Genomic DNA, 24,601 nt, shown 5'->3' with positions numbered 1-24,601 from the left:
TTTTTGAAAGTCTAGGAATAACGACAACCCAAGCATGTGAGTCAACCCCAGTTTGTGAACCTGTATAGTCAAAAAATAAAGGTCTAATTATGTAACACTTTTCTATTTCTGATACACGTTTTCAGTTTCATCACAGCTTGGTGAGTGTTTTCTCACAAGTCAGCATCCTCCATGCATACCATGGGCGCCCACAGCAATCTGCCAGTGACCAAATCAATCGTAAGGAGGTTTTCAGTGCAGCACACTCTTGGTGACTCAACCTACAGCAACCACCTGCTAACCGGTCAAGGACTGCCCATCGTTTCCTAGCAACCTTTGGTTGTCAGGGGGTCACTGATGGGTCTCTCAGCCTTAGTGAAAGGGGCTTTAGCAATCGATTTCACAGTGACTGCCGGTAACCTCCAGCAACCAGTTGGAGAATACTCATTTCAAAGCAAGTGGCGGTCCCAAGAGAGTCATCAACCAGTCTCTAGGCCTGTGGCCTAACCTGGGTCACAAATAAAATCCTGTTTCCAAAAAAGCTAAAATGATAAAATAAAGAAAGAAAAATTACACAAATTTACAAATGATTCATACTGTGCATTTAATTAAAGTATAAAAACAACATATCAAAAGGAAGAAACCTACATTTTTTGTAGTGTTTTGAAAAACATGCTCATAATGAATTTAATGTGAGCAACATGTTTGCAAAATTTGGGATGGGGATAAGAAAATACAGGAAAAACATTAAATACTGCTATAAATAAATAAATATGATAAAATAAATACTGTTATGAGTGGTTTTAGTACTTGTTTTTTTTTTTAGCTTGTAATTGCACTGACTTGACTTAAACTGTTTCCAGAACATTACTGTTTTTATTTAGATGGACATGGCTTCATGAAATTTCTTTCTAAATTCTAATTACAGCTGAATTTTTAACAAACAGCAAGTCATAAATAAGTCCAGACATGCTTATTATAATTAGACCATTTTTCAGTAAATACTCATTAATTCCAAACAGCATTTAGAGAGCCACACAAATGTTTTCCAGAAGTCTGCTGTCTCGCAATATTTGTGAGACAGCAGACTTCTTTCTGAAGCGCTCAGCTGATAAATTCTCAGACAACATCCCTTCCAAATATTCACTTTACCTATACCCTGTAGGTGCAAACAATGTAAGAAATTACAACAATAAGGAACTAAATTGGAAGATTGAGCCAATAAAACAAGTTTTCGTGAAGATTACAACATTTTTCCCATCACAGACAAAGTTGGTTTGATTTCTCTCAACAGTTCAATATAGTGGAAACTGGATATGCCTCCAAATGCATCTAATAGGCACGTTGAAATTACTAGCACAGCCACAAGGAAGGCGATGAATGTCAAAACCATTGTGTGACAGAGCACAGAAGACAACAAACGCACACACAGGCTGTGTAGAGGTGTCAGATTTATCAGGAACAGCCTTTCTGACTAAAACCACAAGTCATCAAGTCCTGCGATGACAAGTAATTACCATTTTTAGCATATTCACATTCGGACTTACTGTAAAACACATTTTACCACAAAAATAACAACATGTAATCTGACAGAGGATGACCCCAGGGCTGCAGCTTTTGCTCCGACACCCCGTGAGAAGCTTAGAGACCGAGCAGTAAACAGAATCTGCCGTGTTTGGTGACAGAGCCCAGGGCTGATACATGGGAATGTGGCACGACAAGACGATACGATAGGGAAAAGAAAAGCTTGTTTACTGTGTTTTTGAACCATGACTGGAAAGGCTACAAATGCTACAAGTCATTTAGTGGAAATTTACAGCAAAGTAAAACAAATGGAAACACATGTTGCTCGTCAGCTGCCTCAGACTGGCAAATTTTTATTCTAAACTAATGGACCCTAACCTATATATGATGGTGATGAGATGGTAGCTATCACTGGAGTGCACAAGACCGAGTCTGTGTTGCTGTGGGTCAAATGTCTGATGATGTCATCTCAACTGTGTATTCACACACAGCAGACATTATGCAACTATGAAACCCATTGAACTGAACATCACTGTTATGTGGAGCTTCCAAATGCATTTTTTTTACCACTTTTTACAGCAACATGCATCAATTTAACATGACACAAGCATGATGAAACGCCACATAGTGCGTACTCATTCTGTAAGAGTAACTTTCCAACAGTACATTTGTTGTCTTCTTGCTTCTATGTTTACCTGCTCAACATCTGTCAAGCACCCAATGATTCGACACAGTCTCTAATAGGTAAATGCATTATCCTATTAATTGTTTCAACTTTTGCAAGTCAGAAAGTCCAGAATGGCCTTATCAACTTTCTGCATCCTGGAACATAAATTCAAATTGTTTATATCTGACATGAAACAAAAAAAGGCCAAACTTTCATAGAAAAGGTGTTGATATTAATTAATAAATTGCCCAAAATTTAGCATTTGAATGTTATGCTTGATTCATTTCTTCTTCTCAGAGAAGTCGAGTGTAGTTGTTCCAATTTGGATTTAAAAATGTCCAATTTGGGATTTCTAAAATATTGTTATTTTATTGTTTTATGGTAGGTGGTGTAACACATTTTATCAGCGCGGTACTGCAGATATATTAAATGTACATATACTGTATGTATGTATACTACTATAATTCTGCTACACTGAAACTCCATGTTATCAAACACACATATAAATTTACTGAAATATCTGGGCAAACAGTTTAACCTTCACTAATGAGATTAGGTATTTTTTGTAAGAAAAAGGAAACTGCAGCTATTTAATTTAAAAATGTGAGCAGTAGGCAGAAAAAAAATATTATCTGATTAAATATTACACTGACTGTATCTAATAACCACACGTGAAGACATAAGAGGTTCTAGAAATAGAAATAAAGCTACTTTCGGCTGATTCCTTTTTCACAGCAGGTTGTGCCACAGATTTGTTTAATGATGCAACTCCAAAGGAATTTGTGCTTTTTCTGGGGATTGAATCTGGGATCTTTGCACAAACCACTACACAATGGAGCCACTGGAAGTAAAACCTGAAGCTAACTGGGAAACCGGCGATTTTAAAATATGAGAAAATGTGTTAATGGAAAAGGAAAATTAAGATTACACTTGTAAAAGTGGTTGGAGGACTAATTTATATTCAACAGCAGTTTTGCCTAACCACACACCTTTAAAAAAAAAATAAATAAATAAATCAGACATTTTACGCAAAGCTAATTTAAAGCTGGATGAGGATGGAGGCTTTGGTTTTTTGGTACTATGCTGAATTTATTTTATTTCTCACCTTCATCTGCGCAAAGGGCCTGTCGTAGTTGCCAACATAGAGGAAGCCAAAGGTCTGTGGTAGCAGCCTGCAAAGACAAAATGATCCCGGTTAACACCAGCAACACACTCAGCACAGGATCTCAGTAAGAGCTGCAAAGAAATCACTACGTCGCTTGCATTTTGCAGCTAGTAACAGAATGGTAGAGACGTGAGATTACACCTCTCGAAGCCCTTCTGTCACTCGGCACAGCTTGATGTTTTTTAAACTAGAGTATAGGCGTGTTTATAGTGCAATGCAATAATAAAGTCTAAGTCACATACAGACTAAACACAACATCATGGACATTGTATAAAACTAATCTCCAGGTGACTGTCATCTTAACAGGCTGTTGGGTTTTAAAGTGAAGGTTTTGATCTTGCGTGCGCAGCTCTCAATTCGACAAACATGTGTCCCACAGCTCACCAACAGATGTCTTAATCACATACTGTTCCCCAGCATGCTCCACCAAAAACACCCCCATGTGCCTGTAGTTATTTCCAGACACTTTGTCTGATGCTATGTGTGCCACAGACTGCGCATACAAGCATTGGCACTGGCTTCATATTAGTTAAACATTTTTAGAATGAAAATAAGGGGGCCGCTGAACTAAAGTGACGGCTAAACAACAGTGCAGTTACACAGTCTGATCCAGCACACAGATTTCAGTCGGAGCTGAAATTGGAGACCATCTTTCCATCCATTTCAACCCCCTCTGGTCTAATGATAGCTAGCAGAGGCAGGAAGGAAGCAGCAGGAGACATTAAAAGAGCCAAATAGCCATGCCGTGATGGACACTGTCCAGCGCCAAGATCTTACAACAGCGTGTCCGGTCCCATCATTACCTCAACTATTACTTTGGACCTACACATTGTGACCACTTTTGTAAACATGCAGGATTCAAAAACAAGAAAAGTGCCCTTGTGCTGACACCATTTCTCCTAAAGCATCCATGAGATAGTCCCAGAGGCCATACAAAAGGTGCAGAAACAGATAAGATTGCGGTTTGCAACACAGTCTTCTAAAGCAGAGACTCTTTTGTTGTGGTTCACAGACTATTGCACAGCTCTAAGCTGATGTTTCACTCACAGGGTCATGTGTAAATTACACCGAAGCATCAATTTTCCTCTGAGCTGGGGTCAGACGAATAGTGCTACAACAAGAGAATTTAACCATACAGAAGAAAAATAAAAGGTTTTCAACACAGAACAAGGCGGGAGATTCTGTACAAACAACCAAGGCGCTGTTAAATGTCAATGCAGTCTGCAAACAGCATGAACTCGGAACTATAGTAGCTGAACACTATTCCAACAGATTTATAACTCTTTAGAAGCAAAAGATCAAACGTAAATTAAGCAAGAGATTAGAAAGGGTCATAGCACTCAGTATCAATGAAAAACAAACAAACATATGTTTAAAAAAAATGTTAATACTAGGACTGAAGCATGATAAAATACTGCATCATGCACCACTACCCTCATACCAATACTCTGGTCACTGTATCTGAGCTATTTCCTCAATGGAAAGCCATTAGACGCTCTGAGGCTGAACTGAGCTTCACTAAATCCTAGTGTCAACCGGACAGCTACAATGCCCGATTCCTCTGATGTCACAACAGTGTTCGTCACTGTCATAAAGTGGGCGTCGCATGCGCCATTCAGGCAGCTGGCTCATCTAAACTAAACTATTTTCAGCAACGAGAGTGTGTCTAATGCAAACGATCTCCTGTAATTTCTTGGGTTTGTAGCTTAAAACAACCCTGAATTTATCCAATATGGCTTCACCGTCTCCATGAGATACTCTATTACAACATATATCTAGGGGTGACACTGGAACATTACTCTGTTGCATAAATCAGCCTCCACAAAAAATATCTAAAATTCTAATGTACTATATAAATTTTTATATGACATCTTGACAGATTGATAGGGGAAAGAAGCTCCGCTGAGCTCAAGTATGATTAGTAATTCATTACCATGACACTCAGATCCACCCAGAGCGCAACCTAGCTGATGTTCACATGTTGTAGTTAAAGATTTTGTTGTCAGACGAAAACAGTCATCAGAAATGCACCTTTTGATGTTTTCTTACGCTCCACAGCTATATTTAGAAATTACTGAGCCTTCATAAAACAAAGAGATCATTAGGGGCACCCCTCAGTAACTTCAGGTATTGCTGTGAAACTATGAAGAGCTCTTAAAATCCTATAATGACCATAGAATTATTTTTATGGTGACATTTAATCTCCTAATTGCTTAAGTCATCTTATAATTTCTTTATCTCTTACGTCTACAACCTACCAACACAGCCCTGCAAACTGCAGCAGATATAACATATGGGACTAGTGCAGGCTATATACACTTGTATCTATAAAAAAAACTAATATAAAGAGATGGACTAATTGATGATCATGAGTTTATTTGTTCAATATAAAAATAAATGGCAAATTTAACATATTATGGTAACTTGTATAGCTTAGCATGATTCACGGATAAATCTTTATTTGCCTCATCCGCTGTCTGAAACAAGCTGCTTTAACTTGTCATTGTCTATTACGCCAACTTTCTTCCGACTGTCTGCCATCCTGCAGATGACCATATTAAGGACATCTACCCTCGGTGACAATATCCAGATCCCTAAAAGAATCTGTCTAAAGACTCGTGTTTGAAGGGTTAGGGTTAGTAACTGAATCTTTGCTTATGCTTAACAATTTATTATCATCATTATGGCTACATCATTATAGGATATAGACATCATCCACAACTGTTGTATTAATTATATAGATATCCATACATAAGAATAAGCACAATAAGATCCACTTGAATAGTATTCTGAATCTTGCACAGTAAATGAAGTCTAAATGTAACAGCTATATACAGCTGCATGTCCTTGTGGTCATAGTGATAGCAGAACCATAGTGGTCCGCGCTTCAGATGTCATCTACAGAATTCCATTCAAAGACACGCTCCACTCTAGTTCTGCAGAATCCTTTGTCTTTGTGCTGAAGGATGAATTGCTACAAGCTCACAGCATGATTTAAGGTGATTTATAGTGGGTGTATATTCCAAACCCTTCTGTGCTGCTTCTAAAAAGCGATGTATGTTAATTGTTTGTACATACTAAGTGAACACAAACTCTCTGACACCGTGTTCGGCCTCCATTACAGTCTAAATCTTTCCTCTCTGGATGCAAAAGTGGATAGTTCTCAACAGTTCAGTAAAAGAGTAAAGTACAAAAATTCAACAGCATTGACTTTGTGTTGCTCTTGACTTTTCTGGTGCATTTCCAAGGCAGGTACTTGACTGTGAGGTCTGACTGTGGATCCTTTACACACATAAAATATGGTTTGCAATGTTGTAATGACACTCAACTCCCCAGAGTACAAGAGTAGTAATGAGAAGCTTGGGCTCTGGGCTCTACAGAGACAATCCAAGCCATTTAGACTGGACCATTCTCCATTTTTTAAGTTCTTAAAATCACTGCACACCTAAAAAGAGATGATGTAACCATTACTCATCCTGCCTTCAGAGAGAATACTGACTCGAATGATCCATAATTCAAGTAATCTATACAATAGTCGAGACTGTTCTATGCTTGGGAGGGGCACTGGCAATGTCCACCAACACAACTTGCTGCTTCATCTTTCCATTTCCTTGTTTTCCACCTCTCCTGTCACACAATAATCACCGTCTGCCTCTGTGCTTGCTTTCAGAGATGGCAATAAAACTTGCAAGGCTGTATGCCTCTGTGGTACGCAAAGATGTGCTCAAAGATTGATTGTGTGGGCTGATGAATAAACAGTTGTTACCTCCGTACATGCCTCTCTTTCTCTCTCTCTCTCTGACTAAGAAGAGATTTGAAAAGCTATACCGAGGTCTGTTGAGAGCTCATCTGCCAACAAAAAACAAAAAAATCATCTTTTGGGGAAATATCAGAACATTCTCAAATGGCAACAATAACCGTCTGTGTTCTCCTACACACACAGGGAGGACTCAAGGCGCTGACTAGTGGGCCTGCTGGCTGGATTCGGAGTAGAATGAGTGACTGTACTCTGCTGCCATCCTCTCAGTCTGCTGTAGGTAAATGGTAGCAGGCTCATGGCTATAAAGCTGGGACAGTCACTAAGGTCAGCTGGCTCTCGAAGGAAAAGGCAGTGTTTCCAGAAAGCTGACAGCGACTCAGACAGCACTCACAGACTGGACAGCAGAAAAGAACACAGAGTTGAAGGATGTGCAGAAACAGAAAAAAGAGCACTAGATCTTACAGCCAAGCTAGCAGCTCTGTGAGACTTTACCCAGGCCCGGCGGTGCTTTGATCTACTGCAACTGCCAAGTCAAAGTTACAAGGCAAGTTTCCGCAGGTTTAATGTTTGGTAAATTGCAAACACCAGAGCTGAAGCTATTGAGAATGCCATTGCTTTTGGAGATAATAAAATTGTGACCTGATGATGGTTGAAAGAAACACTGAAGTGATGAATTTTCCCCCCCAGAGGGGAAATGAGCACCTATAAAACTGCAGAATAATCCATCCAATAATTTTTAAGTCGCTCCAAACCACAAACGCCAGCCTCCTACTGGCACAAGAGGACAAATTGAAAAGATGAAGAGTTATTTGAATTTGTCTTCTGGGAAAAAAAACAAATAAGCACAATGTTTTGTGCCTATCTACCCTGCAGATTTGCAGGTGCATGATTAGATTTTGTTCAAAATCAAATGTACTTTAACAAGGGAAATGCATTCCTTTAATTCATTTTCTTCAAGGCAATGTATTATGCTTTTTCTTGTTTTTATATATAATATATTCTCTTATTGTTAAGGTTTGACCAGCACACAACCCCCCCCCCACCCTCACCTTTACTACAGAGCCCTCTCCCTACTCTCCTACCTCCCTCGCTTCCCGCTTCCCCCCCCTCCCTGACACTATGACATCCCCCTCCTCCCCAGTTGTCAGGAGACGACTGAGGAAGCTTCACCCCAGGAAGGCAGCGGGCCCAGACAAGGTGTGTCCTAGGATGCTAAAGGCGTGTGCTGCTGAACTTGGGGAGCCGCTACAACAAGTCTTCAACCTCAGCCTGCGACTGGGGAGAGTGCCAGCCCTCTGGAAGACATTCATTGTCCCGTTCCCCAAAAAGAACCGGCCCAATGAGCTGAATGACTTCCGACCGGTGGCACTGACGTCACATCTTATGAAGACCCTAGAGCGGCTCCTCCTCAACCTCTTCCGACCACAGGTACAACATACCCAGGACCCACTACAGTTCGCCTACAAGGCGGATGTCGGAGTGGAGGATGCCATCCTGTACCTCCTACACAGAGCCCACTCACACCTGGACAAGGGAAAAGGCACGGTCAGGATCCTGTTTCTTGACTTTTCCAGTGCCTTTAATACAATCCGGCCCTGTCTGCTTCAGGAAAAACTAAACAGGATGCAGGTGGACCCCTACCTCACTGACAGACCACAGTACGTCAGGCTGAACGACATCACGTCTCAGACTGTGCTGTCCCCTCTTCTCTTCACCCTGTACACCACTGACTTCTGCTATAACTCTGAATTATGTCATATTCAGAAGTTTGCGGACAACATGGCCATCATGGGGTGTATCTGGGATGACCAGGAAGAGGAGTACAGGAGTCTGGTGAGGAACTTTGTCACATGGAGTCACACAAACCACCTGCAACTCAACACCTCAAAGACCAAAGAACTGGTAGTGGGTCCAGACTAGGTCCACTGCCAGTTCAGATAGAGGGAGAGGAGGTGGAGGTGGACAACACATACAAGTACCTCGGGCTGTGGGTGGACAACAAACTGGACTGGTCATGCAACACACAGCACCTGTATAAAAAAGGCCAAAGCAGACTTTACTTCCTCAGGAGGCTGAGGTCTTTTAACATCTGCAGGAAGCTCCTGAGGATGTTTTACCAGTCGTTGGTTGCAGAAATACTGTTCTATGCTGTGGTGTGCTGGGGGAGCAGCACAGCAAAGAAGGACTCATCCAGGCTGGAAAAACTAATCAGGAAGGTTGGCTCTGTGGTCGGCATGAAGCTGGACACCCTGGTGACAGTGGCAGAGTAAAGGACATTAAAGATGCTGCTGGACATTATGGACAATGCTGGGCATCCTCTGCACACGCTCATAAATAATCAGAGGAGCCTGTTCAGCGACAGGTTGCTTCTCCCAAAGTTAAGAACCAACAGACTTAAAAACTACTTTGCCCCACACGCCATCAAGCTGTTTAACTCCTCGTTGGAGGAGAGAGGGAGAGGAAACGGGGACAAAGGAGGGCGGGAACAACTGAGCTGTAGTGCTTTTTTTCCTCCACTGTGCAACACTTGCAATATTTTTTCTTATATTCGACTGTGCAATAGACTCACTCAAATGTGCAATCCACTGGTATTCCTATTTATCCATATTATATATTCTGTATTTATATATGTGTATATATGGTATATTTATGTTTATATCCTTGCTCTCATTCCCGTTTATTGTGTCTGTAACATGCAACTTCTGTCGGTGCTGTGCTACTGGAAACTGAATTTCCCGGAGGAACCCACCCGAGGGATTAATAAAGTTTCATATAATCTAATCTAATCTTTCAAACGATGAAGTCATTGTATGTGCATATAATTGCTTTGATTGCTCCAAGTACTCTGTTCTAAACAGGTCAATGTCAAAGACTGCAAATATCACAGGCACACAACTCTGATTGTGAGCACAGAAGCCCCACTCACTGATTCAACCTTCTGTTTGCAGAGGTTAGCCAATCAGAAGGAAGACTGTTTAAAAAGAGCCCGGTATTAGAGAGAGAAGAGTAAAACAGAATTTTTCAGACAAAAGTTGAAATACAGGACTTCACTAAGGTCCCATATTTTGAACTGTGAGTGATGCAAAGCTATTCCTTTAGTCCAATAATAAAATACTGAGCTTAAATTGAATAAAATGTGGTCACAACATAAATCCATTCAACTACTTATCAAAGTTTAAAGACCAGGGGCCCATCTCAGATGACATTTGGTGAGAAGCATGGTAATTCCTAGACAGCGATTTTGAATCACAATGATGAATTAACCTACTGTAAGCCATTTTCACACATGCTCTGCAGCCCAGAACTTATTTAGACATTACCAGATGGAAGTGCAAATGTCTGGTGAAGTCAGATGGGCCATCAGCTGGTCTTTAACCTGCCAGCTTCCCAGCATAAAGTCAGTGTGATGTCTTATGAAGCTCATGTGAGAATATAGCAGGTACTTCATAATGAACACATGGGCATCATGCACTCTGCTTCCTGCACTCCTATACAGGCACCCTTTCTTAAACCAAAGGAAGTACATGTGTGAATCTCCAAACCTGGTCTAGAGTCTCGAGTTCTTGAGCAAATATAGTTTTAATGGGAGAAAAAAATGGGAGCGAACTAATGCAAACTGGAACAGGGAAAACACACAAACTACACACAGAAATGGCCTGGCTCTTACGAGTAGACCAGAGTAGTTAGTCAAAAGTTGTATTATTTCTGGATGAAAGGATCATATCATATCATCGTAGAAAAGTTCAGACATGTAATTAAAGGATCAGTTGGGGAATTTTAGTCTATTCTATTCCATTTATAAGCTTTATTAAAAGGATGGCAGGTTATTATTATTAACGCATAACCGTAACGTTATTACTGTAACAAAACGACAATTTATTTTGATATATTACTGAGAAAATATGTGAATGATATCTAACAATGTTCATATTTTTGATCTGATATTACAGGGGCAAGGTGAGGGAGGTTTGAGGAGTATGTTTAAATAGTTTCCTTATTTTGTGTTATTATAGTTTGTATTATATTTTCTTTTATGGCAAAAATATAATAAAAAGACTTTGTTCAACAAAAGAAACGCCCTGGTCGCCCAGCATCTTTAATCTCTGAACCCTTTAGCTGCAATTTGACGGTGCTAACCACTGCACCACCCTGCCTCCCAAGAAACACATTTGGAAGCCTTTATTACCTTCTGATTTCCCCCTCCCCAGTATAGAATTGTTTTCTGCAGAGCTGTAATGTATACTTGGGTAATGGTTAGAGTGAACATCAGTGGAGCTGAATAATTAATGTTGCAGAGGATAATAAAAGGAAAAGAAAAAGAGGAGCACAAAGCACATACAGCATATACGAAACTTCTGGCACTTCAGGGAAAAAAAATGTGCTTAGGCAAAATGGAAAAAGGAATGAACTTTTCATGCATTTGCTGTGCTGCTGTAAAAGGAAGTGAACCCTGAGGCAGAAGGGAAATCTGAAAGGAGAAAAGAAATGGGATGAAATAGAAACTGAAAGATGAATGTCAAGGAAATTCAATGTGTGCGCTTTGGACTTTACACATGTGTGCACATGTGGTTGTCTCTGAGTACTCCAGTGTGTCACAAAATCATAGGTGCTATTGGATTCCTCAGGCAGAGCGTTTCCCTGACAACAGTGACGTACCCTTCTCCTCCGACTTTGGTGATCTTGAGACGAAAGTCCACGGAGTTGAGGTTCGGGGGCTTCCATTTGAGGATGTCATCACACCTTCCAGGCTTGTACCTCTGTGGAGGAAGCCAAACCCCAACAAAATTACAATGTGACAGACACTTTGGAATAAAAATACATGAAATGTACCTTCAAAGAAGGGGCGGGGCTTATGTGGAGTAAATTTATGTGTGCGTAAAACACAAGAGAATTAACGGTTGAATAATTCATGAGCTGAGCAGAATTTTTCACACAGTCACAGCTAATGAGATGAAAACCCTCATACAAATGAACCTCTATTAAGACGCACTGTTGGCATCCAACTAATTGATCTCGGGTTAAAAATTAGCCTTCGAGTATCAAAAACATCATGAAATGCAAACAAGCGCCTGAGTGAAAAGAGAGAGAACTAATTAGAAAATTTGCAAGCACTGCAAATTTGAAAAGAAATGATTAAAGATGAAAAATTTATGGTGGGAAAACCAGAATAGAAGAGTAAATATAAATTTGACAAAGTATTATGCATAGTGATTCAACACGATTACATTCTTCACATCACTGCTGCGTTTCACTGCGCAGCAACATATGACACACGGTGAACAACATGCTTCTCTCCATCGCTTCGATTATTCATGCACGCCTGACATTTCAGAAGGACATGAATCAAGAGAAGTGAAACATGAGAAATGTAAAGGCATGACGGGTGGAGGCGGGAACAGATGACCAGATTCTGTCACTGTCAGGTTGCCCAGTAACAGAAGTCTACTCCAAGGAAATGTGTGGAAAACAGACAGGATTCCTCAGGAGAGCCTGCACCGTCACACACATGACTAAATTACTAAATAAGGAGTTCCTGCTCAACCCACGTAATGCCCCCATGGCAGTACTATAGAAAAGAAATGTAAATCAACACAGTATGAGAGAATCATCACTAAAACCTGCCCTGCTCCTTCGTGAACAAGAACAAGAAGCCTGGTGTCTGAGTTCAGCAAGCTAACAGTTTTCAATCAAGCCAACCCGATATCTCTAGGAAGTATAAAAGTATACCTAAATCATGTGACTCTGTGGTCAATTTTCAAGGCCATTGCTGGTGGTACAATATGTTTTCTGAGCCTGTGCAAAGGCAAAAAAATATTTATACCTGTTCCAAATAATGATGCCTCATGGATCTCTCTCCAAGAGCTGTCTTTTATATCTCCATTTAGGTAATTTAATAAATGTGCAAAAGGGGTTACGTGTTCAGAGATTTGAGCAGTCTCTCCTTTCATAAACTCACGGCACGAGTATTATTTTATTTGTTGTCTGAAGAATGAAAAAAGCAAAGAAAAAGGAAAGAATAAAAAAAAAATACCTCAAGTACATCCTTAGCTCTGTGGTTACGATTCTGACCATTAACTGAAAGATAATTATGGTCAGGGTAATTTGTGTCTCTCTAAAGGTTGAATACAAACCAATTATCATTTTATGTTCTGCTGGAGAAAGACATGCAGATAGAATAGAAAAGACTTTGCATAATATGCCAACACTAAAGCTCTGCTCACAGGACTAGCATTCACTGGGGAGCTCCAGTTATCTGGAATAACAGTGGAGGTTGTGTGTGAACCACATTTTGTGCAATTCTTTCAAGTTTGTAATTTAAAAGCTAAAGAACTCCAATTACCTGCCATAATGTATTAAACACTGAGATCCTGCGCTTACATTAGTCCCGTGTGAATGTGAATCTTTGTGATATGGGCTCTGTATTTTCCCCAGATATTTGTTATCTAAGCACATCTTTGGAAACCTTTCAGTCAAGAATTTTAGAGCCTCTGCTGGCAACTATAAATGAAAGCTGAGATATTGGGTGCAAATTCATGAGGGGTCATGGAACGACACATCAAGGGGACACACTCAGAATAAAGAAGCATAAACCAAAACAAACAGTTAAAAAATGAATTAGTATTTTATTGTTATCTCCACCTATCAACTAACTATATCTGTTTTACCCATTTAGAAAGCCGCTGAAGGTGGATGAATTGTATTCCAGCTGACATTGCATGAAAACCAGGGCACACTTTGGAAAGACAGGTTCTATCCTTAACCTTATCTTCTGTCACAAGAACCCTCTGCATGCTCTCTTTTACTAAATCATGAACGTCCTCTGTGGTCTTGCTATAATTCCTTCTGCCTGGGAGGATACTTTGTCCAAACCATCTCAGTCTTGCTTCTCTCTCTAAAACTTGATTTAGACTCAACGTCCTAACTTACATAGTAACTGGAAATTTATTTTATCTAATAAATCCTTCCTGACACTCGTCTCCATTTACTCCACACTGCCTCACTTCTTCCTCTCTCTGCACTGGACATTGCTTTGGATGGTTGACGCCAGGTATTTAAACTCATCCAACCTCACTTCTTCTATTCCATGCAACTTCATGTTTCCACCTGCCTCCTTCTGATTCTTCCTAGATTCTACTGACTTTCATCCCTCTTTTCTCCAGTGCATACCTCCACCTCTCCAGGTTCTCTTGCACCTGCTCCCTACACTCCCAAAGAAACAAAACAAAACAAAAATAACTTTCAGTCCTGTAGACAGCCTCCAGGTCTAAAAAGTGATGCTAATGTGAAAGTCCCTTTAACTTCTATTCTTTCTAGATCACCTAGAGTCAAATAAATGATAAAGCAGGTACGGTTTAGGGTTAAGCTTCTTTGTGACTGAGAAGTCGCTATCGTACATCTTACAAATGTGCTATAGAGCTAACACAGAGAAAAGCATAATTATGAGATTCCTGTACTGATGGAAAACTCTGAAGATAACTTTATAAACTGGTTGACATGAGGTCAGATTGACTTTATCATTTCTGGTGTAAAGAGAAGGGACCACAAGTGTTGGGCGTCCTCCAGCTTTGTCCACCGTGGAGCTCTCAGTGTGGGAGGTGGCCTTCGTGTGCCTTTGAAACCAACACATGCTACAAAAGCTTTTCGTGGTATTGAGCTAGACAAGAGGAAAAAGACGGAGTGGCTCTTTTACAGAGCCTTGACTGAGTACATCTTTTCTTCTGAAAATGTGGGTGTGGAAAGGAACATTCTTCAGTATAATTAGTTATGCTATGCAGCACAGGTATCAAAATAAGCATTAGAAAATTACTTATATCACTTTTGCAAAATAAAACATGAAATCTAAGAACTACATGGTCAACAACTGTTGATTAAATGACTTTATAAGTGAGCTGAAAAAAATTAATTAACATGGTGCCAACTTGTAAAGTGCTAGAATAGAAAAGAGCAAAAATGTTTGCAGGTACTGTGGGTCTTAAAACTGACAGAACCTGTCAAGTTAATGAATGGCTGGACCCCCATAAAACTCATTGCCCCTTGGGATCTATTGAGGCTTGCTCCCAACTCTGCATACTAAAACGTGCAACATTTTCAACCGAAGTTATATTTGCTTTAAATGAATGCATGCCAGCAGAGCCATAGCAACAACCTCATGAAAGCCCAATCAAAGATAAAATAAAGAGTCAACCTTTAAATTCATTTCTAAATGGAAAAAGTGCTGCCTGCTGAACCTGTGCTTTCATTACTATTGGCAGTTTTGTCAACAAGTGAATGCACAGGCAAAACAAGAGCTTTATTATTGAAGTGCAAAACAGACCTTCAGGCCCGATCGTACATTGAGGAACTCATCTCTCATCTATCAAATTCATTTTCAGGTAATGATGTTCCATTGCATACAAATTGCTTGCTGTTTCAAGTTAGAAATTCAGAGGCTGCCGGTGTCAGCGTGAAGGGAAGGAGAAGACAAAATGGGGGGAGATGCACAGCTTGAAAGCAGACGAGTGGCTGTATAGTGTCATTAATTTTTAAAAAGGACAGAATTAAACCAAAACAAATGTCTATATCGAGTGTGGAACAAACAATTTAGCTTAATGTTTACTCCAGGAATATCTTGCATTAGTCTACACACTGAACAAAACATGGCCTAAGTTTAGTGTTGTATATCTACTTTCAAACTTGTGTACAATGTTTTTGCTCGCATATAAAGCCAAGACTTTTTTCATTTCTTTGCACTGGTGCCCTTTTTATGTCAGAGTAAAGCGAGGTGGCTTCAAAGCAGTTGTCAGACATGAACGTTCGTCAATGTCTGAAGAATCAGGCCTGGGCTTTGACCAGAGTTACTTTTTCTTACTCTTTTTTTTTTTTTTTTTTTTTGGTAAGATGTGGCACCTGGAATTAGGGCTGGGCCATATCATACAGTTCACGGTAATACCGGTATAATGTCGGGCAATGATAAGAAAATGAAATATCACAATAGAATATGGGTAAAACGCGCATGCGCAGTGCCTTTGTTTTCATACGCAAATAGCAGAAAAAGCATGGTGGCGATGGAGAATGAGAAGAGCGAAAGCGGATCGGTGAATGAAACGGATGAACCAGAATTGGTTTGTAAAAATGCTGCAACTTCAGTGGTGTGGAACTGGTTTAGCTTTCATCCATCAGATACACAACAAAGCACTATTTTTGGTAGCGCATGCTAGCAGGCCGTCGTTATTACCATGTTGTTTGGAAAATACGGCACACTTAAAATCAATCCTTTGATTTTTCTGAAAATTGACAGTGCCCCTTATAATCCCGTGTGCCTTATGTATGAATTCTGGTTGTGTTTACTGACCTCAAAACGATTTTATGTGAAAAAAAGCAATGTGACTGGACAAATGATTGCTACTGCGTGTGATGAATTTGCAATCTCATTGCCTCGGCAATGGCTCCTTCGAAAACCTGGACCAGGTCTTCAAAATGATTTTGGCGCCTCAGACATCAATGACACAGAGTTTGTATGTTATCATTTTGTGACTGGAGTTGGAAATGACATGCAATCTGTTTGTGATAATACGGTGATTATCAGAGCCATTAAGGACTGTTTTCAAAAGTTTTGGAAAATTCGTTTGGGGAAAGTTGAGCAACAAAATCAGCTGAGGCCAAAACCTGCTCCAGATTGCAGTGGCAGCTTTAGTTCTTCGTTCTGGAACAAGTTTGTCATGAAGATACTTTAAATGTTAATAGACTATTCAGACTTTTTCTTTTCCTTTCTTTGTTGTTATTTTGCTGTTGTTAGCTCATGTGACCTTTGTCAGTCAACAAACTTGAATAATAGTGAGCAGCTTATGTGTCTCCAGGAAAATGATGTACCTATTTTTTCCACCGTTAGTGATGAATCAAATGAAAATACGTCTATTGTGTGAAAACAATATATAGAGAATATGTAGCTCATGTCTTGCCATCTCTATTTTAATATGTTTTGGTTTCTTCTTTAAATTCTACACCTCTACTGCCCTGTACTCCGTCTCCTTATCTCTTGTCTGAAGGCTCTGGATAAAAATACTAAACATTATAATTGGCCCAGCTTTCGGAAATCCCAGCATGATGACACTGTAGGCTGCAACGCAACCAGGCCTGCTTACTTTGCAGTTTTCTACTTTAACAAACTTCAGCTTTTTGAGGACCAAAATAAATAATTAAATGGAGTCTACAAAACTGCCACAGAAAACGTTTCAACCTCCAATATTAAAAAAAAGACAGACAGGCAGAGAAAGAGGGAAAAATGCACCTGCAGTCTTTGCTTTAGCCCAAAAAGTAAATTTCAGCTCCTTGAGAAATCTTGAGCCCATAAAAGTCACGAAAACAAACATGATTAACTATTACTTTTTATAAGAGCTTGACATGTTATCAGAAAAATATCTTTCTCACTATTATCACTATTGTGATAAAGCTACTTTTAACATAAATTAAACACTTTGTTGTGACTGTTGGTGCTTAACCATTGACCTTCACTGATGTCAGCAAAGAGAAATAAATAAACTGAGAGGAGGAAAGGAAGCCACATGAGAATTTAAAGAAAATAACTGCAAACAGACAATGTGACAAGTTATTGAATTGGTGCAGATCAGAGATTTGTTACCCTTTCAGTCTAGAAATAAATGTCTGTATTTGATCTGGTGCAATCATATTTTCACTGGGAGAAATCTACCTCTGTCACTTTCACTGTGGCACAGAATTGTGAGAAAAACAGCAAAGCTGAACATCAATATTCAGGACCCCTGCTTTTTTTTTTTTTTTTTTTTTTTTTAAATTAATGTACACTATCATGTACACACGCTACTTAAACACATTTTCCCCAAAGAAATTAAAACTAATTCAAATTCAATTCTTTTATTTCAATGTTTTTATGTTTAGCACATCAAAATTATCTGGTAATCATCTTAAAATTAGGTAAAAACCTAACCTCAAATGATCAACACCGCATGACATATTGCACAGTACCCCTATTTAATTCACAAAAGCCAAGCAGAAATGTGGAGGCAATGTATGAAAAGCTAAGTGCATGGCTCAATAGCCGATAAGCTGAATGACTATATCAGTCTTTCACAGCACTGTGGAGGAATTTCCCCCCACTTTTCTTTATAATGTTGGTTCAGTTCAAAGGTGTGCAGGCATTTATGTATGTACAGCTCTTAAGGACCCCTCGGAGCATTTTAATCACACAGAGGTCTCTTTTTAACAGATGCATTGCAATGCCTTGATTCTTTTCTCTTCAGCCATTCAGTTGTAGATTTGCTGCTGGACTTGGGATCATTTTCATGTTGCACGTCAACAACCAACAATACCAAAAATTAAATACTTGTCAAAACGCAGTTTTAACTGATGGCTAGCCATATGAAACATCCAAGGATGACTAAAGAATTGCGATCAAATGTCAAAGAAATGTTAATGCTTGTACTATGTTTCATGGGAAGTTATTTGTTTGCTGCTGAGACATTTAAACTCAAGCAGAGGATATGCTGTCTACAGCTTCTCATACATATATTCTTTAAAAGCGTCCAAATCATATGAATGGTTTCACAGAAACTAAAGCTTGAATATGAAAAGGAAAAATAAAAGAAGAAGCATCCACATTTTCATCCAACTTTAGCGTAATATTCCCCAGGTATGACATCATATAGCCAATCCACATTAACTTTTTTTCTAAAGGTTAGAACGTCTGAGTTTATTTGATTGCACTGCTACTAAAATCTACATACTGTAAATATTTACCTTGAGGGTTAGAGCAGGGCAATATGACCAAAAATATTTATCACGATATACATTTCAAAATTTGCGATAACGATATAACTGACGATATAATTGACACTAGACAAAATACTTTACATCTCCACAACTTGATTCGTGCAAAAAAAACAAACAAACCCAAAAACAAACCAAAACTATGTATTTTCACTTAAACAAGCAGCTGTTTTTTTATGTGCATTAAAGTTATATAAAGATTTAACAGTGCAAATGCAAATTCCTTGCTGACAGTTTAACCAAAAGGCATTTCCAGTGGAAATTGGCCGACATATCCTCAGCATAACCATGTATAATATCCACAAAACTTAAAAAGAGGTTATACACACGCAATACGGTAATATTATGTTGAAGCACAGTACGTATCACTCCGCGAGGCTCCTGCCTACGATAGCCGTAATGCTCTGACAGTCCATCAAGCGGTGCGGGTTCGTAGCTTAGCAAAGTCGTACTAAAACATTTTCCAGTGCCGTGTACGACATAAAATCGTTTCGAGGTCAGTAAACACAACCAGAATTCATACATAAGGCACACAGGATTATAAGGGGCACCGTCGATTTTCAGAAAAATCAAAGGATTGATTTTAAGTGTGCCGTATTTTCCAAAAAACAGGGTAATAATGACGGCCCGCTAGCATGCGCTACCAAAAATAGTGCTTTGTTGTGTATCTGATGGATGAAAGCTAAACCAGTTCCACACCACTGAAGTTGCAGCATTTTTACAAACCAATTCTGGTTCATCCGTTTCATTCAATGATCCGCTTTCGCTCTTCTCATTCTCCGTCGCCGCCATGCTTTTTCCGCCATGTGCGTATGTAAACATAAGCACTGCGCATGCGCGTTTTACCCATATTCTATCGCGATATTTCCTTTTCTTATCGTTGCCCGACATTATACTGGTATTACCGTGAACGGTATGATATGGCCCAGCCCTACTGAGGGTTATGGTATTTATTAAATAAACAAATCCTGTCATCTATGAACTGATTATTTGACAATTACAGAAAGCATAAAACAAATCCAGCCTCTGATTGCTACACAATAATCTATCAACACTTAAGTGCATCTTGAAAAAAGGCTGATTGCTGTGCTTTGAGACACACCACCATAATCAAAGTGAATCTGCCAAATTAGAAGAGAAATCATTCATAATAAATGAAATATTAATTTATGTATAATGCCTGATTTACTGTAAAAGGAAGCTTACTGAAGGGTTCGTGTAAGTACTTTGATTACAGTTTTTTTTTTTTTAAATGTCTCAATTTAATAACATCCTTGTCCTTCGAGGCAAGTGTGCCATGGATTAAAGACAAAAGGCGGGACAAGTCCAATAAATCTGTTCCCAAGAGTAAAGCTTCAGACACACTGGTCTGTTTCTTTGTGAATCACACTGATGCATGGTTTGAGTGTTGATATGCAAAATGGTGCCGTTGCATTAAAAACAAACCCTCTTGGGAGAAACCGGCTTGAGAAATAAAGGGCAGGGGAAAAACTTGAGGTAAACTGCAGCTATAACACAGACTGAAGAATAAGTGAGTTTACAGAAACTGATTATGCTGATTTATGGAGCAAATAAAATGCGCATTAATGAATGTTGTGCCCTCTAAACTCAAATATCTGTCTCAAATAATCTACAGCAACATGATTCAAAAGCTTTAACTTCACCGGGTCCAAACTGTATATGAATCACAGTATTTGCACTGCCTTAGATTTGTGAATACAGCTTAAATGATGTGGTTTAAAAAAATAAGAGAAGAGAAACATTTTTCCTCGTACTCTTTTCACCGAGATCACCATCTGGAGTGTTCCCATAAGCAATTCTGCCATCTGTGGCAATTCCGTTCAAAATCTTTTAATTCAAACTCTTTCCGATGTTCCCTAAACAAAGAAAACATATCCCACGGACACCATGTGTTGGGTGAGATAACGCGACTAGTGACCGATGGCTGCTGTGGCGCTAACCTTTGTGCTAACATTAATGGGCATTCACTGAAGTAAGACCCCGCTGAGATTAACCCCGAGACCACCCTAATCCCATTCGCACAAAAAGAGATTAAGGTTGCAAAGGGTTCTGTAGACACGAACACAAATCAATGACTTAGAAAAACAATTTCAATATGAAGGAGTGTTACTGGCTCCCTGCACACTAATGATCGCTGGAGCTGTTGGCAGTAAATGCTTTTTGCTTTCAACCTCTGTGAATATGCCTTTATTGAATGACTAATGTACTTAAAAGACTGTGTACCTTGAGGATAAAGCTGACCAAAAGATCAGAAGCCTTTTGCATAACTTAAACTCTTGGCCTTCTGTTATTTGAGGGAATTTCACAGCCCATAATGTGTCTGTATCTGGAGGAAACCAGTACACATGAGAGAACAGTGCTCTCTCTGTCGCAGTGCATGACTGCATCTTTTTTGCCTTTTATGAAGTAAAAGATAATATTACACAACTTCTCCAAAGTGCTTCTCTCCAGTCATTAATCTTTAATAAATTCTAATGCCAGTCCTCATCTCCTTGTCTGACCTACTCTTTTTACTTGAACTTTAACACCATGCTAGGAGCTCCATATGGCTGTGTTTGTGTGTTGAGCAGAGGTGCACTTTGAGCTAATGCTAATGAAACTATTTAAAAAACGAAGCATACACAAAAAGACGGTGAACTGTGGCAACCACTAATGCAAGATGTCAATAAAATTCAGTGACTTTTAGTGATGAATTTACACAAAGTATCCAGAAGTGGGCACACACAAACTTAAAAATATTTAAAATTTAAAGCAAATGATTGAAAGGTGTTTTTATTACCAAAGTATATAAACTTTGGTAAAATCTGGCAGATTTACATCTAACATTTTTAAATCGACTTTTATTAAAATGAAAAAATAAATAAAAGTTAAAAAAGGCCTATACATTAGCAGAGCAATGCTGCTATCATGTCTAAAGCATTAAATCAATGTCACGACTCAAAAAAAGTGGCAAATATATAGTAAAAACACTACTCTTTTGTTTTATGTTAGAAATCCACAAACGACACAGCTCGCACTGTTTCCTAGTTACAATTTTTTTTTTTAAACAAAATTTAGTATACGAGTGGCAGATGCTGCTCTCTTAGTTAAATGGCAAACAAACCTCTCACTAAAGCAGGCTAATCACATCTGGCCAGCACGCAATCCTCTAAATAAGATTAGTCCTGAAGCGAATGAGTGCATCCAAACCATAAATCTGACTAATGTGCAGGTCGCCAGCTCCTAGTTGGCAGCACCCTCAAGTGAAAATGGAACTAGAAAAGCCTCAACGCCAGACTGTCTCTGTTTTTGTGTGTGTTTTTTCAAATGCATAATGAATTAAGATACATTAAAATACCGAATAACATATTATTGTACCAAACCCTCTTAATCATTGAATTCAGATGTTTTGACTCCAAATGCCACAAGTGTATAAAATCAAGTACCCAGCCATGCAATCTGCCTTCACAAACATTTATGAAAGAAAGAGTTCTAAAGACTTCACTTAATCTGAGCGTGATATTGTTAAAGGTTGCCACCTCCCTTATATAGTCCTCGATCAAACGCAAGTGGTATTATTGTATAGTGGAAGCATTTCGCAACCATATAATGTGCTCAAGTCCTTCATACATCCCTGACTCAGTAACTTTAGAGTTCTAAACCTTCTGGCATAATAACTCTGTGTCAGGAGCTTCATGATATGGTTTCCATGGCTGAGGAGGTCCTGTAGGTTTAATATGCAAGTTGTCTACAACTTAGGGTTATCTGCCCTTTCCATGCTGTTATACTTAATTCTTCATTGTAAACAGCTGAGGGAAATTCATCTCTGGTAACACGTTTTATTTGGTGCAGGCCATTACATATTAGTATTCACTTCCACCTTGATGCTAGATTTCCATCTATACTGCACGCACTAGAACAGGGGTGTCAAACTCAAATACACAGTGGGCCAAAATTCAAAACTGGAACAAAGTGGCGGGCTAACATTAATATTTATTGAAAAAAAAAAATCTTCCTCCAGATTTAAGAATGAATCTCTTCTTATGGACTCAAACAAGTTTTGCTGAAAAACTGAATATGGAACAAGCAAAGCTTAATACTAAACAATATATATATTAGCTGTATAATACCAGTAGGCCAGCTCTAATAATAATTTGGTATGGCCAAATTTGGCCCGTGGGCCAGAGTTTGACACCTATGCACTAGAAGAAAAGACTCTTCTTTTATCCAAAATCTAAGTACTGCAACACGGAAAGATTTGTTTCTTTTTATTCTCTAATATCCAGAACATTGAAAGACACAACTTGAAGTGGTATAACTGTTTTTTTTAGTTATAACTTTTGTTCTAGGGTGCTATAAAATAGTGAAACTGGGAGCTATAGTGCTTTCAGCACACAGTAAGACATCGGCGGACTATTTTCAAATAGACCTCAAAACAGCAGGTGCACATCTTTCCTATTTGTGTTATGTCCAAAGTGTTGTCAGCGTTGTGCCTGTTACCAACCCTAGTGATGGCAGCTTTTATTATTAACTGTTGAGATTGTACCCAGGCTACTATCACGCTGTTCGGAGTGGTTAGATGCATGCTAAATAATTAACTCCCATTAAAGCAGAAGTATATCATAATTCTTTTTCTCCATCTAGAGCAGATGGATAGAAATTTGTTCAATATAAATAAAAACAGACGTTACATAATATTTTCATTTCTCTTCTATTTGCGTCATCATTTAGTCAAACACTTGTCATCTTTTTGGGTCCCAGCCCATTAGTTTGCCTGGCTTTGCAGGGAGGAAGTAGCTGCTGACCTTCAAAGTTTGGCAAGATTTCATTCGCAGATATGTGAAACAGCTGAAGAACGTTTCTTAAAAGACGATTCAATCACATATCAAACTGAGTACAGACACTTGGAAAAAATCTCTCTTACAGTGCACAGCCTTTCAGTGATGTGAAAGGACTTCTATCCATTTCAAAGGTGAGACTTATACAGGGGAGGGAGTGAAAAAAGGCACCTGACAACAAATTGTTTGAACAATGACCTGTCTATGCAATCAGTTTTCTCATTGGAGATCATTTGCACCTGATGATTCCCTTCCTGGCTGCTGAACAGCAATCATTTCAATTCTGTAAACCACGGCTGCCAAAACAAATCACAAACCCCAGTTGACAGCATCGTCCTAATCCATGACTGGGATGCAGATGATGTAGCCGTTTCCTCTGAAGGTTTTTCAAATTCTCAGACACATACATAGTGACGTCAAACGAGCCAGTGTGCTTTCAACACCCTCCTCCATATCACATTTCACAGAGGCTGCAGATGACTATATGATCATAAATCAATGACTAGCTGCACAATAAAAAAACTAAACAAAACCGTAGTGCTCTGATTCCAAAAACAATTTCTGATAAAGACTGTAAATAATTTATAAATAATGATAAGGATAATATAATATAACAGAACAATCTTGCAAAGACTTAAAAAAAACCAAACAAATTCAGAAATAATAAACCATAAATCTAATCGGGATTCTTTCTTTCATGAGAGAGAAGAGAGTAACCCAACCACATTCATAAAGAACCAAAATGCAAAGGCAAATCAAAAGGAGAAAACTGAAATTAGAAAGATGATACTGCTGAAGGACCAAAACACCTGCAAAACATAAGAAATTTATTGCACCATACTGACTGAGACAGTGATGCATCAATTAAGCAGGCTCTGTGAAACTAC

The 24,601-nt window shown here is 39.0% G+C and overlaps 1 protein-coding gene across 1 annotated transcript in view; it reads right to left on the bottom strand.

Annotated features, from left to right (window-relative positions):
• rngtt (RNA guanylyltransferase and 5'-phosphatase) overlaps positions 1–24,601 on the bottom strand; it is a 105,681-nt gene that overhangs the window by 11,371 nt on the left and 69,709 nt on the right. Inside the window, exons 13-14 of the mRNA XM_084953778.1 lie at positions 11,752–11,852; positions 3,276–3,342 (exon numbers count right to left, since the gene is read on the bottom strand). Of these exons, the coding sequence (XP_084809904.1) occupies positions 3,276–3,342; positions 11,752–11,852 (168 nt within the window). The remainder of the gene's footprint in view (positions 1–3,275; positions 3,343–11,751; positions 11,853–24,601) is intronic.

Source organism: Perissodus microlepis, chromosome 15 (assembly GCF_051167445.1).
Source record: "Perissodus microlepis isolate ML-2025 ecotype Zambia chromosome 15, ASM5116744v1, whole genome shotgun sequence".
NCBI lineage: Eukaryota > Metazoa > Chordata > Actinopteri > Cichliformes > Cichlidae > Perissodus > Perissodus microlepis.
The sequence above is the reverse complement of the archived record's forward strand: the minus strand, read 5'-3'. Positions and strand labels throughout refer to the sequence as shown.